At 44.0% G+C, this 16,999-nt stretch overlaps 2 protein-coding genes across 7 annotated transcripts in view; one reads left to right on the top strand and one right to left on the bottom strand.

The window, feature by feature from the left end:
- LOC141416887 (low-density lipoprotein receptor-related protein 2-like) overlaps window positions 1–5,255 on the top strand; it is a 43,014-nt gene extending 37,759 nt beyond the window's left edge. For 5 of the 6 annotated variants that reach the window (XM_074054704.1, XM_074054705.1, XM_074054707.1 and 2 more), the window contains 3 exons: window positions 2,240–2,717; window positions 4,757–4,856; window positions 5,186–5,255. In XM_074054704.1, the coding sequence (XP_073910805.1) occupies window positions 2,240–2,717; window positions 4,757–4,856; window positions 5,186–5,215 (608 nt within the window). In that variant the 3' untranslated portion in view covers window positions 5,216–5,255. Of the gene's footprint in view, window positions 1–2,239; window positions 2,718–3,631; window positions 3,745–4,756; window positions 4,857–5,185 lie in introns of all 6 variants that reach the window. The other variant, XR_012441484.1, reaches the window with a different exon arrangement.
- Window positions 5,256–11,689: 6,434 nt separating this feature from the next.
- On the bottom strand, window positions 11,690–13,788 carry Cldn23 (claudin 23). The gene has a single exon (XM_020152910.2). It carries the CDS (start codon window positions 13,396–13,398, stop codon window positions 12,514–12,516), a length of 885 nt encoding a protein of 294 aa, XP_020008499.2. The 5' UTR covers window positions 13,399–13,788; the 3' UTR covers window positions 11,690–12,513.
- Window positions 13,789–16,999: the final 3,211 nt, after the last annotated feature.

Consider the following 16,999-nt stretch of genomic DNA (forward strand, 5'->3'; position numbering starts at 1 on the left):
CTCCTCCTCAGGAGCCCTATGCATCAGCATGCATGGCTTTTAGGAATACCCAATTCTATAATAATAGTCCTCAAGCTTTTCTCCTCTGTATCGTTGCCTGGTTAACACTTAGGATTCTTAAAACCAAACAATGCGAAATTTCTAATTATGAGGGTACTTAGCTGTAGATTCCTGTGGATTCCTAATGTACCTTCAGATTCAACTGTAGGACAGGCAGAATGAGAATGAGATCCAAGGGACTGGGTGGTTTTTTATGTTGTTTGAAGGGACATTCATTTCACAAGATTTGATTCAGTCCATTTAGGTTGAATGACAAAAGTTACCATAACCTAGGGAAAGGAGGTTGGGCAAACTATTTGACCTCCAGACTTTTGTCTCCTCTTTAAAGTGCAAATAGCACTTTCTAGTTCCTATAGTTGTTAGGGAACACAAGAGAATGTGGCCATCAAGCTAGTTACTAGATATGGTCATGTTAGTCTTAAATCCTTGCTGTAGATGGTTGTCATTTAAGTATTGTGCCAAGTTGTGCCCAATGGGAAGGGGTTGTCATGACCACCCAGACGAGTGACCCTAATATCTAATTCTGCTGAAACTACTATTCCCCAATTCCATAGCTGTCACTCTGGTAGTTCCCAAGCCCCACAAGTTATAGAGTTGAAGAGACTGTGAGCTCGCCTCTGAAACTGGTTGTAACTAGGAAAGTTAGGAAAGAATCTTACAGTGAAAATGTCTCATTCACTTCTCAATTTAAATATACTTCTTCTTAAAGCCTAATTGGCTGGAAGATCAAGCAGTTGTTACCTTAAATCTGAAGGAAAATGGATTTTTCTTTTTTTTTTTTCTTAATGATAGGGGACTTGCACTTGCTAGGCAGGTTCTACAACTTCAGCCATGCCCCCAAGTCCATTTTATTTTACTTATTTTTTAGACAGGGTCTCTTGTTTTTTGCCTGGGCTGGCCTCAGACAATGATCCTTCTACCTAAGCCGTTCAGTCATTGGGCTTACAGGCATATACCACCATGCCTGACTTGTTCTTTGAGATGGTATCTTGCTAACTTTTTTGCTTGGACTGGCTTTGTACAGTGATCCTTCTACCTCTGCATCTCAAGTAGCTGAGATTATAGGTACGAGTCACCACACCTGGCCCACAGTTGATTTTGTGATCTGGCAAATGAAGGTGGTTTTGTTGAAGCTGCGTTGCAGTGAATCAAGGAAAGATGGGGTGGGGGAAGTGCAGATGGTCAACAAGTGAGAAATCTGTTACCTTTACTACCTGGCTTTTAAACCTGGAACCTAGCATACCTTTACTTCTTCTCCCATTTGTGGTGGCCTAGATGAAAGAGTTGGCTCTGTTCCTTAATAATTAGGGAACCCTGACTTTGCATGGGAAACTAGAGGGTGCTGGGTTGTACAGTTGGGATGGTCTCCTCTGGATACACCATACCACCAAAGACTCTACACTGCCTGGGAGTGGAAACACTCCTAGGATACTAGGTTAAGGCAGAAGCAAGAAGCAGTGTTATTGCTAACGCTGTGTATTTCCTCTCAGGACTTTTGTTTTTAATGTTCACAGGAGGAATAATATTTGTGCCAACAATGATGAAAAATATTGTGACACACCTTAAACACAAGCTTACTTTTTGGATTTGTCTTTGGCTAGAAGCACTCTGTTGCCCGCTTCTGGCTTTATGTATATTTCTTCTACTTCCTCCAAATCTAGTTCCATGTCTTTAAGTTGCAGATCTTGCTAGACCTACAGTTTACTTGAATCCAAAGCATTAAAATAATAAACTTACTTATATCTGAAAAATCTTTCTAGTCCCAATAGTTACTATTTTGATCTACTACACTAATCCTTGTAGATTGGATCATGTTGAGTTAGGGTTCACCCTTATGACCTCTTTTAACTTAATTTGATACTTTTGGAATTTAGTTTGTAATTTGTATAAACTTTCTTTGTAACTTACAGAGTCTACGTTGGCTAAAATTGTGCACACATTATTTTGAAATAGATTGATATAAACAAAACACAGTAGTCCTGAAACTAAACATTTTGAGTGCTTTAACCTATACAGTTATCTACATATTTATGAATGTATGAGCTTTTAATAGTCTTTGTTTGACCAAAATTAATTTTAGTGATCATAATTCCGTAAGTTAAGATCATTAAAATTTTTATTCTTCTGAAATGATTCTTAATTGACATATGTCCATGCCACATACCTGTTGTGTTTTTAGGTGCCTATTCAGTTAAAACTCATTCAACATCAATGCCTAAAAAGCCAGAAGCTGGGGAAAAGTTGACTCCAAAAGCATTCCAACTTCTCCAGGCTACCATGTCCACCACACCTGGATATCCAGGTCAAAAAGGGATAAGATTGCCTATTAGAAAAATGTCAACCACTGTGATGCCTGCTACAGAAAAAAAGACTCCAGAAACCAAGGAAAAGGAGGAAACTGTTCAGCCCAAGGACTCACATAGGGCAAAACGTGTGCTCTGTAGCAGTGATTTCTGTAATGGGAGGGGAATTTGCATGATGGAAGGAAAGCTGAGAAAATGCAGCTGTTTGATGGAATATGGTGGAGAGTTCTGTGAAGAAGCAATGCATGGATTCACCCCTGGTTACATAGTCCTGGGTGTAACCATTGTGTTCTCAGTTGTTCTGGTATCACTGGGAGCACTTGTATATTTCAGAAGAGAACATGAATTAAAAAGGTGAGTGGTATTAATGTCTTTGTGGGACAGCTACATTCCAAAGATGTGTAAAATAAGGTTAATGGAGTTGAAGGTATAAAGCCACTCTACAAATCTGTCTTCTGATGAAGGATTTAGGTGATAAAGCAGCTTCACCTGTTTGATGACCTAGACGAATAGTAATTGAGACTATTGCTTTGAGCAAGACCTGAGGCAGACAGTATTGTATGGGTGTCTCGAGCAGGCCACAGTGCAGAGTTGACCGTCAGTCGCTAAATGAATTAACTTAGGCAGGAACTAAGTTGCTCATACACACTTTATTGCAGGGGGTTACAACCTATACCCGGTAGCACCTCAGCCTTTCCCAAGCTGTGCTCACCTTGCGACGTGAATCTTAGTCTGCCGGCAGCTGACTCTAAACCAGTCCTGGCTAGTTCTCAGTCTCGATAGGCCTCCAGGACGCCCAGGGCTGTGCAGAGTGTCCGGTCCACTTCATCCAGGGTCTGCTCTTGACCAGTGTGGTGTGTGTTACCAGTCAGGAGGAAGTGGCATTGGTCTCCTGGCAAGTGGGGTTTAAATGTCCATAGCAGGCTGGCTTATCAGCACCAGTTTAGGGTTAGCTGATTTGCATATCAGCACCAGCTGGGGGTTATCTGATTTGCATATCAGCACCAGCTTAGGGTTAGCTGATTTGCATATCAGCACCAGCTGGGGGTTATCTGATTTGCATATCAGCACCAGCTAGGGGTTAGCTGATTTGCATATCAGCAGCAGCTTAGGGTTAGCTAATTTGCATATCAGCACCAGCTGAGGTTTGGCTGATTTACATATCGGGCACCATATGGTGTTTGTTTATATCATAAGGCTTACAAGTGCACACAATGTTGTTTTCCTATAGGTTTTAAAATGTGTTATGTTTTTATACATTTTTTCAGTACCTTTAATGCACAGCAAACATAATACTCATAACAATGGGGTATGAGGCATGTGTGCTGTGGCAAAGCCTCAGGAATGAAGTGACACGATTCCCCTGCAATGAGGCAGAAAGGTCAGTGCAGCGGCTGGGGGAAGTATGTTGGAAGCATATTAGGTCCTGGGACTGCTATAACACAGTTCCGAAGACTGGGTGTCATAAACAACACAAGTGTATTTTCTCACAGAAGGCTAGACGCCACGGTCAAGGTGTCAGCAGGACTGCTCTCTTTTGTGGGTTCTCTCTGAGCCTTGTAGACAGCCAATTTCTCCTTTTTGTACTCATGTCTCCCCTCTTCTTATGAAGATATCCACCATGTTGGATTAGGACTCACCCTAAGGACCTCATTTAACTTAATTACTTCTGTAAAGACCTTGCAGGCAGCAGTATGAGTTACATGGATTCAGGGCATTGGAGGTGAAATAAAGAAACTCATGAATAACTTAAAGCACAGGTGCTAAATTTTGGCCCAGAGCAAGAAAGTCATTAAAGAAACCAATGAGAATAACGAAATGATGTTTCTGACAAAATAAGACATGGAGGTGATTGAAGAGACTGATTAATCATATTTAGAAGGGATATTAAACAGCCTACAGATGAAGAGGTATTTCAGAGACTAATGTAAATCTTTAGAAGCTGGATCTCTGTCCTGTCTTCACTTTACAGATTGAAATAAAGGCCAGGAGGATTGGTATGCCTTTGCCTAAAGGAACACTAGTTAATACCTAACTGATTAACTTTTGGGTTTGGGATTGTCACCTCAGATCCTCTCCTACATTCACCTGCTTTCCTAACTCACTTGGGTCTGGCTGCTACTTACCTATTCTGGGATTTAGTTCCTATTGACTGCAGGTACCTAGAAGGGATATGATTTTTGAAGTTAAGTGAATGCTTAGTAACAAATAGTAATGAACTCAATTATAGCCTATTCTAGATCATTTGCTCTGTTAAAAAGATAATAAAAGTAAAGCATAGTTTCTATAACATTAATCTTTGATAAGGTTGATAAGTTGACCTGTTGTAATCATATCCCAATCTTAGCTTCTACCTCAAAGAAGATCTTTTGATTTTGTTTCTTTGATTTTAGGACATCAGCAAGAAATTTGGCCTGTGATAAAGAAAATAACCAAGAAGAAGAAAATCTAATGAATAGTGAGATTTTTGTCAATGAAGTCTATGATGAACAGGTATGCTGAGAAAATTTGGAAAGTCTTTCTGGGGAAAATGGATGTGAGACACAATTTAATCAAACTACTACTTAGTAGCTCTTATCTTTAGAGTCTGGTTTGAAAAATTAAAGGTTGGATAAAGTGAAACATGAATGAAATAGAAACAAGAAATTTAGCTTTTAATAGACTTCTTATGGGAGCTTGTAGGGTTCAAGTCTATTGTGGAGCGGGGTGGACTCTTTTACCCTTAAAATTTTGCTCCTACTGTGATCTCTGCTAACTTTGTGTATTTTTGTTTTGTTTTAATACAGCATATATTCTCTAACTTCATCTGTCTATTCCCACAGGAATTGCTGACTTCTTTACAAACTGACTGAAAAAGGAGATGAACTATCCTAATAAAAATTTGTATATGCATTTCATTGTGTACTGTTTTAGCTTCCTCAGTAGTTTATGGTAAACAGTTAATTACTTTTTAACATAACTACCTTTTGAATTGGAGGATGTCATCTGGTTTCCTTAGTGGGTTTTAGGAAACTGAATATTCATAGGTATGGTCCGAATTCATGTAGCTTACTTAGGTTGTGACTCAACACAAAAGCTTTCTAATCCACAGTGCCTGGCCAGTATAAGTCAGAATTTCTATATTTGAATCTTGGTTCTGGCAGTAACCTTGAGCTAGGAAATCCTCAGAAACTGTTTCCTTATTTCATCAAAGATAGTGATCTTTTTTGCCTTTAGATAAAAGCCAACTTTCTTTGTGGCTGAATAAAATTCCATTCTGTATAAATACCACATTTTCTTCATCCATTCATCAGCAGTGGGGCATCTTGGCTGTTTCCATAGCTTGGCTATTGTGAATACGATTGCAATAAACACGGGTGTGCAGGTGCCTTTATTGTAACCTGGCTTACATTCCTTTGGGTATATCCCTAAGAGTGGTATTGCTGGATTATATGGCAGTTCTATTTTTAGTTTTTGAAGAGCCTGCATAGTGGTTGTACTCATTTACATTCCCACCAACAGTGTATGAGGGTTCTTTTTTCCCCACATCCTCCCCAACATTTGTCAGTGTTTGTGTTCTTGATGGTAGCTATTCTAACAGGAGTGAGGTAGAATCTTAATGTGGTTTTGATTTGCATTTCCTTTTTGGCCAGGGATGGTGAGCATTTTTTTATGTCATTTGGATTTCTTCCTTTGGAAAAGTTCTGTTCAGGTTCATTTGCCCATTTCTTCATTGGGTCATTGATTTTGGGGGAGTTTAGATTTTTAAGCTCCCTATATATTCTGGTTATGAATCCTTTTTCATATTCCAGCTGACAAAGATTTTCTCCCATAAGGGCATTGAATTTGAAGTGGTAAAAAGGGTCACAAATCAAGAGTAAGTTCTAAAATTTGGTAGTTCCCTTAAACTTTTTGCTAGACTTCCAGGGTGTGTGTTCCATTCCAGGTAGCTCAGTCAACTTCTGTAGGCTCTCTCCTGGAATGTTACCCTCAGTCCCATGCTTCTACTCCACAGGCCCCTTTTCTGGTAGGACTCAGAAATACCTGCCATTTTCTCTTCCTGAGATAAAAGGAACTGACTGCAAATCAAATCTCCCATTGTATCATGCATCCCTTCTCTTCCCCTTGCCCTGACCCTGGCCTATTTATACTTGTTCCTATTTTTGGTCTCTATAGATATGAGCCTAAGTATTATCCCATCCAAATCCAGGTGCATTGAATCTAAAAATGTCCTTCTAGGCTCATGTGATAAAGGCTTGGTGGTCGGCTGGTGGGTTTTTAGAGGTGATTGGGTTGTGAGGGCTCTGACCTCATCAATAGATTAATGCATTAATGAATTCATAGCTGAATGGACTATTAGGAGGAGAGGCCTGGTCAGAGCAAGTAGGGCACTGTGGGATGTCCTGTTCATTGACCATTCCTGCCTCTCTCTCCCGTCTGTCATGTCATGAGCAGTTTTGCTCGACCACACTCATCCACCATGACGTTCTGCCTCACCACAGACCCAGAAACAACAGAGTCAGGTGACTATAGGCTGAAACCTCTGAAACCATGAGCTAAAACAAATCTTTCCTTCATTTAATTTGTTTTCTAAGGTATTTTGTCACAGTGATGAAAAGTGACTAGCACTGTAGTTTAACATATCCTATAATGCTCTCCCCATTCAAGAATTTACAAATCAAACTGAATGTCCTGTTCACCAGAAGGACTTAATTTATAAACAGATACTGAGGATTTTATATTTAATAATTCCTAACCATTTCTACTCTTTAAATTAGTTTTAATATGTCAATTTTATAGCATTATCTATTGTAGAAAAAATATCACTGTAAAAAGTCTTATATTGTGGATAATCTTCATGTTACATGTTAATTTTTAAATTTCTCTACACCTAAAACATGGAGCAGTAAGCCTGTGCAGAGACCTACGCAAAACTTGACCTTGTATGTTTATTGCTAGCAATTAAGAGTTAATCTAGAAAACAATGTTGGGGGGGTCATGGATATACTAAGTTCCTACCATTTTAAGTAAGGGAAGCAATGATAGAGGTGATTCCATTTTGGATAAGGGAGACACTTCAGAAGCAGACATATAAAAGGGCATGAGAAACAACAGGTTTCTCACAGAATTAACAAGTCCCTTATCAAAATAACAAAACGAAGCTGCAAGATGCTGATCCCAAGGTCTGGATGAGCTGACCAAAGCTGAGGATGGGCAAGTGGTCAGGGTTCAGTGAGAAGGTGACTCAGTGCCAACCAATCACAAATATAGTTTCAAGATAGAGTATTGGATCTAAGCCAGGCAGAGCCCTATATTACTCTTAGACTTCAGCTATACTATAACTTAGCGTCTCTAAGCCCCTCCTGTGCTGGAGCTTTGCTGTCCTTTCAATAAACTTTGTGCTTGCTTTACTCTTGACTCCTGTTCCGGCATCTTCAATCATCGATTTTGCCAAGACACAAACTTGGGATCAACATCCAGTATCATCAGGAGGCTTATGGATCTCAGAGAAACCAGATCAATTACTACTGTTATAGGTCAATCCACTTTCCTGATCTCCACTGTTCAGATTTCATTTCTCTCCTCTCAGCTGCAGCAAATGTTTAAGAGGCCCTCTCTCCGATAATGTTATTTCAGTTTTCCAGTACTGCAGATGAGGAACCAAATCCAGCAAGAGCAATGCTTACCCTTTGTCACAGAAGCTCTAGAAAAATCGCAGTGACCTTGTTTAGCTTCCCTTAGTTCAGTAAGGGGAGACAGCTCTTTGGGAGCCTCTGGTGTAAGTGGAGCTCATGGTGCTAGGTAGGGAGGGAGAATGGGGCATTTATCACACAAGTGGCAAAGGTGCTTTGGTACTTGTGAAATCCTTTCAGGTCCTCTCTCCACCTAACAGTCACACTGGCTCACAGTAGGACTGTTGGCTCACTTCTTTGTCAGTCTGTATAACTTGGGGAGGCCAGTTGGACAAGCATTAGTCTTTTGTTTGTTTTGTCTTTTGAGACAGGGTCTCTCTATGAAGTCCAGGCTGGTCTCAGACTACAGATCCTTTTTCTCAGCCTCTTGAGTGGTGAGATTATAGGCATGTACTATCATGCCCAGTTTAAATCAAGTTATAAGCCATTTTATCCACATGCCCCCATTGAAAAAATCAATTTCTCAATTCCCCTAGCCAGCATTGCTCCCTTCCCAAGCTTTATATATATGTTGTCCTTAATTTGGACAAATTAAATCTTGTTTTCATGTGCTCAGTCTGGTTAATGGAGAATGACTAGAGGAGGTTAGAGAGGAATGAGGGTGGAGGTTTTTGGGAAGATTGGGTGAGAATTTCAAACAAGTTTTTATTTGAAATAGCAACCGAGTCCCTTATCTTCCTTCCTTCCCACACAGGGAGAAAGACCTCATCTGTACTGACTCCACCCTTGGTTTGGAGGACTGTAGCCTTGGGCTACATATTACTTTCTATGTGCATGACATGTTGTGTATAAGGAGAGGAAGCACTGGTGTACAGAAAAGGCCTTCAGAAGTGACTTTATTAGGGATTGGGTCTGTAGCTCAGTGGAAGAACATTTCCCTGGCATGCATGCAATATTAGGTTTGATCCCCAGCAACACACACACATGCAAAGTAACTTTGTTAAATTGCTATTAGAGCCCACAAGTGTTGGTATCCATTCTAGGACTAAAGATAAATAGAAATTATCCATGCTTTTACCTTCAATTTAGTGATAAAATGAGAAAGTGCACCAAGAATTAAGCCATAGTGTGAACAATATGTTCAAACACTACACCTCTAAGTGATGGAGAAGTAAGTAGTTTAGGATGTAGATGTGTGCAGAAAAGTAACAAGGGGGAAAACTTAGACCTTGGTCAAATCATGAGAGGAACTGAAGCTAAGTAAGAGTGGAGAATACATAGGGAAGATCCTGAGGGTTTTAAAGCAACCAGTGGCAGAACTCATCTCAGGAAAATCAGATTAAAGACACGGGAGAATATGGTGAGGCTCTGAGCGTTCAGGGTCTCAATTGCTTGCTGTCTTGGGGGGCTGCCCATCCCTTGGTGGAATAGAATGCTCCCCACTGGCTACTCATATGACCAATTGTTTATATGTCATTCTAGAAGCATTCTTTAAAACTGACTGATCTTTTTTCTAGGCTGTATTTCCTTTTAAAAGTACTATTGCCTGACAAAAGGTAAATGACAAGATGTACTTGCCTTACTCAATTGTGCCACTAGCTTCTTCCTGTCCTTACCACTCTATTCTAGAATGAAGCAAAAGCCAAACACAGCACAGGGACTGGGTGTTCACTCTTCCCTCTGCCTGGAATGTCCCATCTCCCTTCTTTTAATTCTCTGCTCAAGTCTCACCTCCTTCCTGACCAATAACCCCTTTTCCTCCATCCCCCGATCCTAGTTTACATTCTCCATCTTACACATATGCTCTCTCACACTACAGTATTGCAGGGCCCCAAATTATCTTGTTTTCTAGGGTCCACAAATGGGCTGACAAAATGTCAGGTATCCCAAAATAGTACTGGATGGCTGACCTATGCAATAAGGCACCCTATTGACACCTCCCACAGCCTCCACCTCAAATAAACACCTGTTGTGCTGAAAACCACACCCCTCTGCAGTGAAGCCACATATCAAGGACAGCCAGATTGGAGAAAGACAGAGCAGCTGTGTAGAGCAGTTTCCCAGGTCTTCTGGACCTCTAGGCAAACTTGAGTAATGGTGAAAGACTTTATAAATTAAATGGGGACACATACTTCACACGCTGATTGGGAGGGTGAAAATGAGCTGGGACGGGCATCAGAGGTGAGAGAAGCTTGAGACAAGGTGGCAGTGCTAGTCCACATTAGCTGGTTCTCAGCAGTGCAGGTGCGTGTCTGGCCAGTACCAATTTAGGATAATTGTTCACCAGAGCAGGACTCCTGAGACTCTACCTCCTTCAGCATCTTGTGTCTCACGTCAATTGTCACTGTGTGCTGCTGTGACAGAGAATGACCTTGGGCCAAAAAAATGATCCCAGCTTGATGCACAAGTCTCCTTTCATGCTGTTCTGAGCATTTTTATAACAAAAAAAAATTCCATTTTAAAGGGGATGTTTGACTTGTTTCTATTGATAGGGCAAAGATAGAGTTTTAAATCTCAGCAACCACATCTTAATCATCAGAGAAAAAGTGTTTTGGGTATAAGCCAGTGGAGAGTAACTGGGGAGGGAGGAAAAGTAAAACACAACCACATCTTAATCATCAGAGAAAAAGTGTTTTGGGTATAAGCCAGTGGAGAGTAACTGGGGAGGGAGGAAAAGTAAAACACAACCACATCTTAATCATCAGAGAAAAAGTGTTTTGGGTATAAGCCAGTGGAGAGTAACTGGGGAGGGAGGAAAAGTAAAACACATAAATGCTGGTTTTATTTTTACCAAGGCTTCCCCAGAAACATCTGGAATTGCAATGCAGGCAAGCTTCTGTACTTGCCAGAAACCCAGGATCTTCAGCTTCTGGCTTCTCAGGTCCCTAACTGTTGCCTTTTGAGATCAGTGCTGCCTTTTCTCCATTCTGGCTCTGTTCCCCACAGCAAGTCCCCAAACTCAGCTAGGTGGCAGGTGCTCCAATGTCTGATTAATAGTCGCCACCAGTTAGGACTGAAATTTCATGAGACAGAGGCCTAGCTAAAGCCTTGCAACTCCAAGTTCAGTCTAGGACCATCCTCACTGGCATCCCTGGGGAACCACTTAGGAAATCAGTTTCAAGGTTCCAGACCCAGAGCGTGGGAATCTCATTCAAAAAGGATCACAGACCGATATGCCTGCACATTTGAGTATGGTCTCAAAAAGAAAACACTACAAAACAGCAAAGGACATGAGTGGATATTACACTGTCCCCTGCACAAGCAGCATATGCTGTCTGTTTCTTTATGGCTCTCTGTTGTCACTACTTTTTGAACTGTGAATGGTAGGTTTTAAAGATGAGATCAGCGCCATTCCAGGCACTTTCAATCAACCGCTGGGAACAAAAGTCAGCCCTGCAGGGATTTTGTCAGACCTGCACCATTGCAAGAAGTCGAAAAGATTTCTACTCTCAGCTTAAGTGGAAACTGGTGCTTCTAGTTTTTTCGACAACAGACTTGGCTTGCACAGAAAACAGCATGAACCTGAAAAGAAAACAATATGGATTTAAGTGGGGCCCCCGGCTCCTCTCAGAAATCTTACGCAAAGAGGTGCAAAGATTGGAGTTCTAGAGTTCACAAACAGTGCCTAGGCAGCCAGGAAGTTGTTAGTAATGAATACTGAAACTCCCCAAGATGGTACTGGAGACACAGAAGCTTTTATGGGCATACCAAAAGTGACAGTGATACTTTAAATTTTTATTTATAAATATCTGTATATATACACTTTAACCAAATGTGACTAAAAGGTTCTATTTTGTATAAAATATTAAACTTATAGTTCTCTATGTCCAGGGTGAGGTATCCAAAGAATGGAACAGTATAGTATTAATGTCTTCATTCTTTTGACTTCCAGAAGGAAAACTTGAATCACCTCAATTTTCACAACAAAATAAGTGATTTTTTAAAAAGACATCATCCTATTTACACATGAAGAAACATATATATAAGTTAACCAGGTTATTTCATTTCATAAAAGTCACCAAAGCTGCTGGCAGGTGCATTTCTCTTAGCTTAAAAACCTCATGCAAACACAGCCTCTTGAGAGTCTGTGTGATGAGTTATAAAGCAGGAAAAAACTCAGTAATAAACTGATTCAAAATCCATCGCTATTTTAGAATACTGTAGTTTCAAGACGTTGAATCTTTTTCTTTTTTTGAGCCTCTCTTTGCTGATCTCAACTTTTTGTTGTTGATAGTGTCCACATCTCCTTCAGCAAAGAAAACTGAAAAGCCTGTCACTCCATTAGAGGACCTGATCTCCCTGGAGAGGAAAATGAAACTCTCTATAAGAAAGCCGAGGTCACATGCTAGGAGTCTAGTTTGGCCACAGGAAGGGAAGATCATCCTCCCAACCAGTTACGGGAAGGTGTCCAGAGTTCCAACTCCGAACCAGAAGGTTGCGGACCAGCATTGCCGCACTCAAGTTCAAGGTTGGATTGTGCAAGGCAAGTCCTCCAAACCCAGGGCCTGCACGGAGCAGGAGTGGGATGGGGATGCGGTCTACAGGTCGGAGTCGCAGGGCAGTGAGCTAAGGCAGGGCCGGGTGCTGCGCGAGGAGGCGCCCTGGGAGCTGGCACTCTTCTCCCCCTCCCCGTCCAGTACATCCACGGGGTTGGTGTAGGCCTTGGGCGGGGGCCGTGGCAACGGAAAGCCGACCTTGGACTTGGCGGCGACGCTGTGCTCGGCGGGCTGCGGCCGGTGCTGACCCTCGCTATAGTACTTGATGGCCGGCGTGAGCGCGGGCTCAGGCCAGTCCACGTACACCGTGCTGATGCTGCTGCGGCGCGGGCCGGCGGAGGGCGCCTTGCGACGGCGGCGACAGCGCTCTTCGCACCAGGGTGCAAAGCTGAGCCCCAGCGAGAAGCCACCCAGCAGCAGCAGGCAGCTGCCCAGGTAGCCCAGCACCAGGCTGTAGCTAACTTGCACCGTGACCGGGCTGGCCGGGGCGGGCAGGACGGTGCGGTCCCTCAAGAAGTGGTTGTACCAGGAGATCGGGATGAGGCTGAAGAGGCCAGCGGCGAAAAGCACGACGCCCGAGAGGCCGGCCAGCGCGAAGTGGGGCTCTTCCTGCCAGCAGCGCACGCCGAGCGACGCCAGCAGCAGTCCCAGGGCGGTGACGGCCAGCGAAGTGACCATGAGTCCTCGCGCCACCAGCACGGGCTGAGCCTCGAAGTAGCCCAGCTCGTCCGACTGGCCGCACTCGCGCTCGCGGCTGCTCTGCTCGCGGCAGATGTCCCATAGGCCCTGGTACAGCACCACGTCCACCGGCTGGTCCAGGAAGCCCTTCACCAGCCGCCAGCCGGGGGCCAGCGTACTGATCAGGTTGAGCAGCAGCGCGCAGGGCGCGAACACCATGCCCAGCGTCATCACCACCGGCGTCCGCATCCTGGGGACCTGCGCAGCGCTCCCGACACGCGAGCCGCGCACCTGCCGCCTGCTCCGTGGACGTGCGTGGGGCACCGGGTCACCGATGTCAGCGCGACTGCCGCGTGGGGTCGCGGCGATGTGCCCTGTTCTCTCTTGGATGATCTTTGTGTGGCACCGGACCGTCCCGTTCTGCCCCTCTCCCCTTGCGTCCTGGCCGCTCCGCCTTCCCGCCCGGCCCCTGTCCCTAATCGAAACCAGCTCTGGGGCAGGTGTGGCCGAAACCGCCCGCTCAGGTGCGGCCCCCCGCGGTCAAACCAGCCCGGGTGGGAGGGGCGGGAGGTGAGCGCAGCGAGCGACAGGCCACTTGGCACTCGGCGAGCTCAGACTCCCGGGGGTATTCGGACACCCCGCCCCACAGCCAGGTCCTCGGCCTCGCCCCACCGCGACCGCTCGGGGACAGAGCAAAGGTCGCCCCGCCCCGGCTCCTTGGCGCCACCCGCTGAGGCCAGGCCGTGGGCGGGGAAGGACAGAGGCGGGGCGGCGCGGATCGCGCCACCTGGGCCACCGGTGCTGCGCAGGGGCTCTGGTTTGCGGGTCTCGGTTCCGAAAGTTTTTCCCCCGCCGGTTTCTGCCGGTGGGTTCTGCAGATTCAGCTGTTCCCTCCCCTCCCCGCCGGCGTCCTATGTCCCCCAGAAGCTTTGCGTTCTGGATTTGCAGCCACTCACCGAGCAGTGGGCGGCGCAGGGGGAACCTGCTGCCCGGATGCTCCGCACAGGTGGGCACCGAAGGTCACTTGGTGCAGAAGTGTGCCCCAGAGAGTCGCACCTAAATTGCTAACTAAGACTTGCTCGCTCAACTTGCTTCATAAAGGCTCCACGCTCCGGATTAAGTGTAACTGAGACGCAAAGCGAGTGTGTTTCTGAATTGAGTTAGAAAAGGGTTTTTTATTTTTAGCCTTGTAAAAGACTGAAGGGGAAAGAAGAGGGGTGTTATGGGTGTCCTATTTAGCACACTTGACAGGTTTGTCTAGGTCTATAGAGTTCTGTGGCCTTCCTCGGCTTTGAGCAATTTTACAACTCGGTAAATTGTAGAAATTATAGCATTGCATATGAATTTTGGTCGGAAAAATGCAAATGACTTTGTTCTGGTGGACTATAATTGATGTTGCCCAGTGGCTACTGGCTGGCTTGACATTGGCTTGTAAGTTTACTTTAACATTCTTGTTCACCTACATATGTGTTCTCTGCATTCCCTCCTTTGAACCGCTTTTGACATCATACTGCTTTAAGTTAAAATATTTGGCACATATTTATTTTATATTTAAGTAGGAGTCGTGATTTTTACTTTTTAAAAATTATTATTTAACAATATTTACTCCTTCCTTTCTCCCTCCCTCCCTCTCTCCCTTCTCGTCCTCCCTCTCTTTTCTTTCTTTTTCTTTCTTTCTTTCTCTTTCCTTCCTTCCTTCTTTCTCTTTCTCCTTCCTTCCTTCCTTCCTTCTTTCTTTCTTTCTCTTTCTCCTTCCCTTCTTCCTTCCTTCCTTCCTTCCTTCCTTTCTTCCTTCTTCATATACCCTTCACAGTCATGTCCCCAGTGACCTATGTCCACTTCCTCCAGCTAGGACCCACCTTGTCATGGCCCATTCAGCTATGACATCATCAATGGGTTAGAGCCATTCCTTCAGTGGCCCCACCTATGAACACTGCTGCCTGGTGACCAAACCTTCAATAAATGAGCCTCTGAGAGACATACCAGATCCAAACCATAACAGTAGCAGTTGGAAAGTGCTTGTTGGAAAACTTAGAACACTAAGGACAGTTTTTATAATGAAAACTGAGAGGAGGACACGGTTACATTGAAATGACCCTGGCTATAGAGAAAGAGGTGAAATTACCCAAAGGTTGGGACGCTTTGGACTGGGAGAGGAGACCATAAGGACAAGTTGAACCAGGTCCAGATTCGGTGGATTGTAACCTGGAGGGCGGTGCCTAGAACACACACTCAGGAAGAAAAAGGGTCTGTTGTTCTTTTTGGCCCATATCTTGTATGTTATGGATCCTTCATCTCTGTATGTTATGGATATGTAAGTTGTAAGTTTGTGACAGTTCAGAATTTTTCTCTTATCAGAGGTGTAAATGGCATGCCATAAAATGCACATAAATGAGATCTGACCTGCAATACACAACACACACTACCTTTGATAATGTGTGTGCCTGTGAAACTATTGCAGAACACACCCATGTTCTCAGAAGGTTCCCGGTGCCCCTGGGTGGTCCATCCCAGGAACCACTGATCTGTTTGCTTGCTTCCTTTGTTTCTTTCTTTTTGTTGATTTTTCTAGGGGGAGGGATTTACACTTAGGGCTTTGAGTATGTGAGGGAAGAGAGCTCTGGTTATTTTGGAAACAGTCTCGCTTTTTGACCAGGTAGCCTGGACTGTGATCCTCTTATTTTAGGCTTCCCACAATCTATGGGATGACAGTTGCACAGCACCACACCCAGCTACTGGTTGAGATGGGGTCTCACAAACTTTTCTGCCTGGTCTGACCTGAAACCATGATCTTCCCTAACCCATCTGCCCAACTAGTTAGGATTACAAGTGTGAACCATCAGCTTTTTTTTTTTCCAGACAAGGTCTCATTCTGTAGCCCAGGTTGGTCTTGAATTCACAATCCTCCTGCATCAGTCTCATTAGGGCCGGGATTACAAGCATGTACCACCATGCCTGGCTCACTGATCTGCTTTCTGTCAGGACAGATTGGTTTTCATTTTTTAGAATTTTGTAAGCCAGAAGCATACAATATAGATTCTCTATAAGAGAATGTCAGTTTGTCTCCCATGATTCCATGGTCCTACAATTTGTGTGATCACAGGACTATTTGGGGACTCAGGTTAAACAGATTCCTAAGCCCCAGGCCAAATCTACTGAATGAGGTTCCCCACGAAAGCACCGTGGAATCTGATGGATTCCACCTGTGTTCAAACCCCCTTAGGCTCAGGTAGGACATTCTTTTGCTTTTAAATGCACTTTACAGTTTGCCTCTATTTTGAAATCTAAATGACTATGGTTTAGAAAACTGTGGCTAGTTTACAAACACTTTATGTGATATGAACCCTCCTTCAAAAATAGTTTCCTTTTCATTTGGATACCCCTGTGCAGTGAATGAAGCCCAAGTATTACTCACTTGTGAGGGGAGGAAAGGAGGAAAACCTGTGTCTACTGTCTCCTAAGTGTCTCTTCAGGATTTCCACTCTCTTCCCTCTCCATTGGCCCAGGCCATTCTCTCATCTTGCTCCTTAAGCTGACCTCTAATTATCCATACTCTCTTCCCTCAGAGGTGTCCTTTTAAAATTTAAATGGAAGGCCAGGAGCAGTGGCTCATGCCTGTAATCCCAGCAGCTAGGAAAGCACAGATAGGAGGATCATGCTTGGAGGACAGCCTGGACAAAAAGTTAGTGAGACCTTATCTTAAAGAACAAGCCGTGTAGTGATACATGCTTTTAATCCCAGCAATGAGGGAGGCAGAGGTAGGAGGATTGCAGTCCAAGGCTGGCCCTGGGCAAAAGCAGAAGACTCTACCTGAAAAATAACTAAAGCAAAATGTACTGAGGTGTGGCTC

This window comes from Castor canadensis, chromosome 14 (assembly GCF_047511655.1).
Source record: "Castor canadensis chromosome 14, mCasCan1.hap1v2, whole genome shotgun sequence".
NCBI classification, from domain to species: Eukaryota; Metazoa; Chordata; class Mammalia; order Rodentia; family Castoridae; genus Castor; species Castor canadensis.

Coding starts and splice junctions, on each gene's coding strand:
- Cldn23 (XM_020152910.2), bottom strand. CDS start 13,398: ATGCGGACGCCGGTGGTGATGACGCTGGGCATGGTGTTCGCGCCCTGC.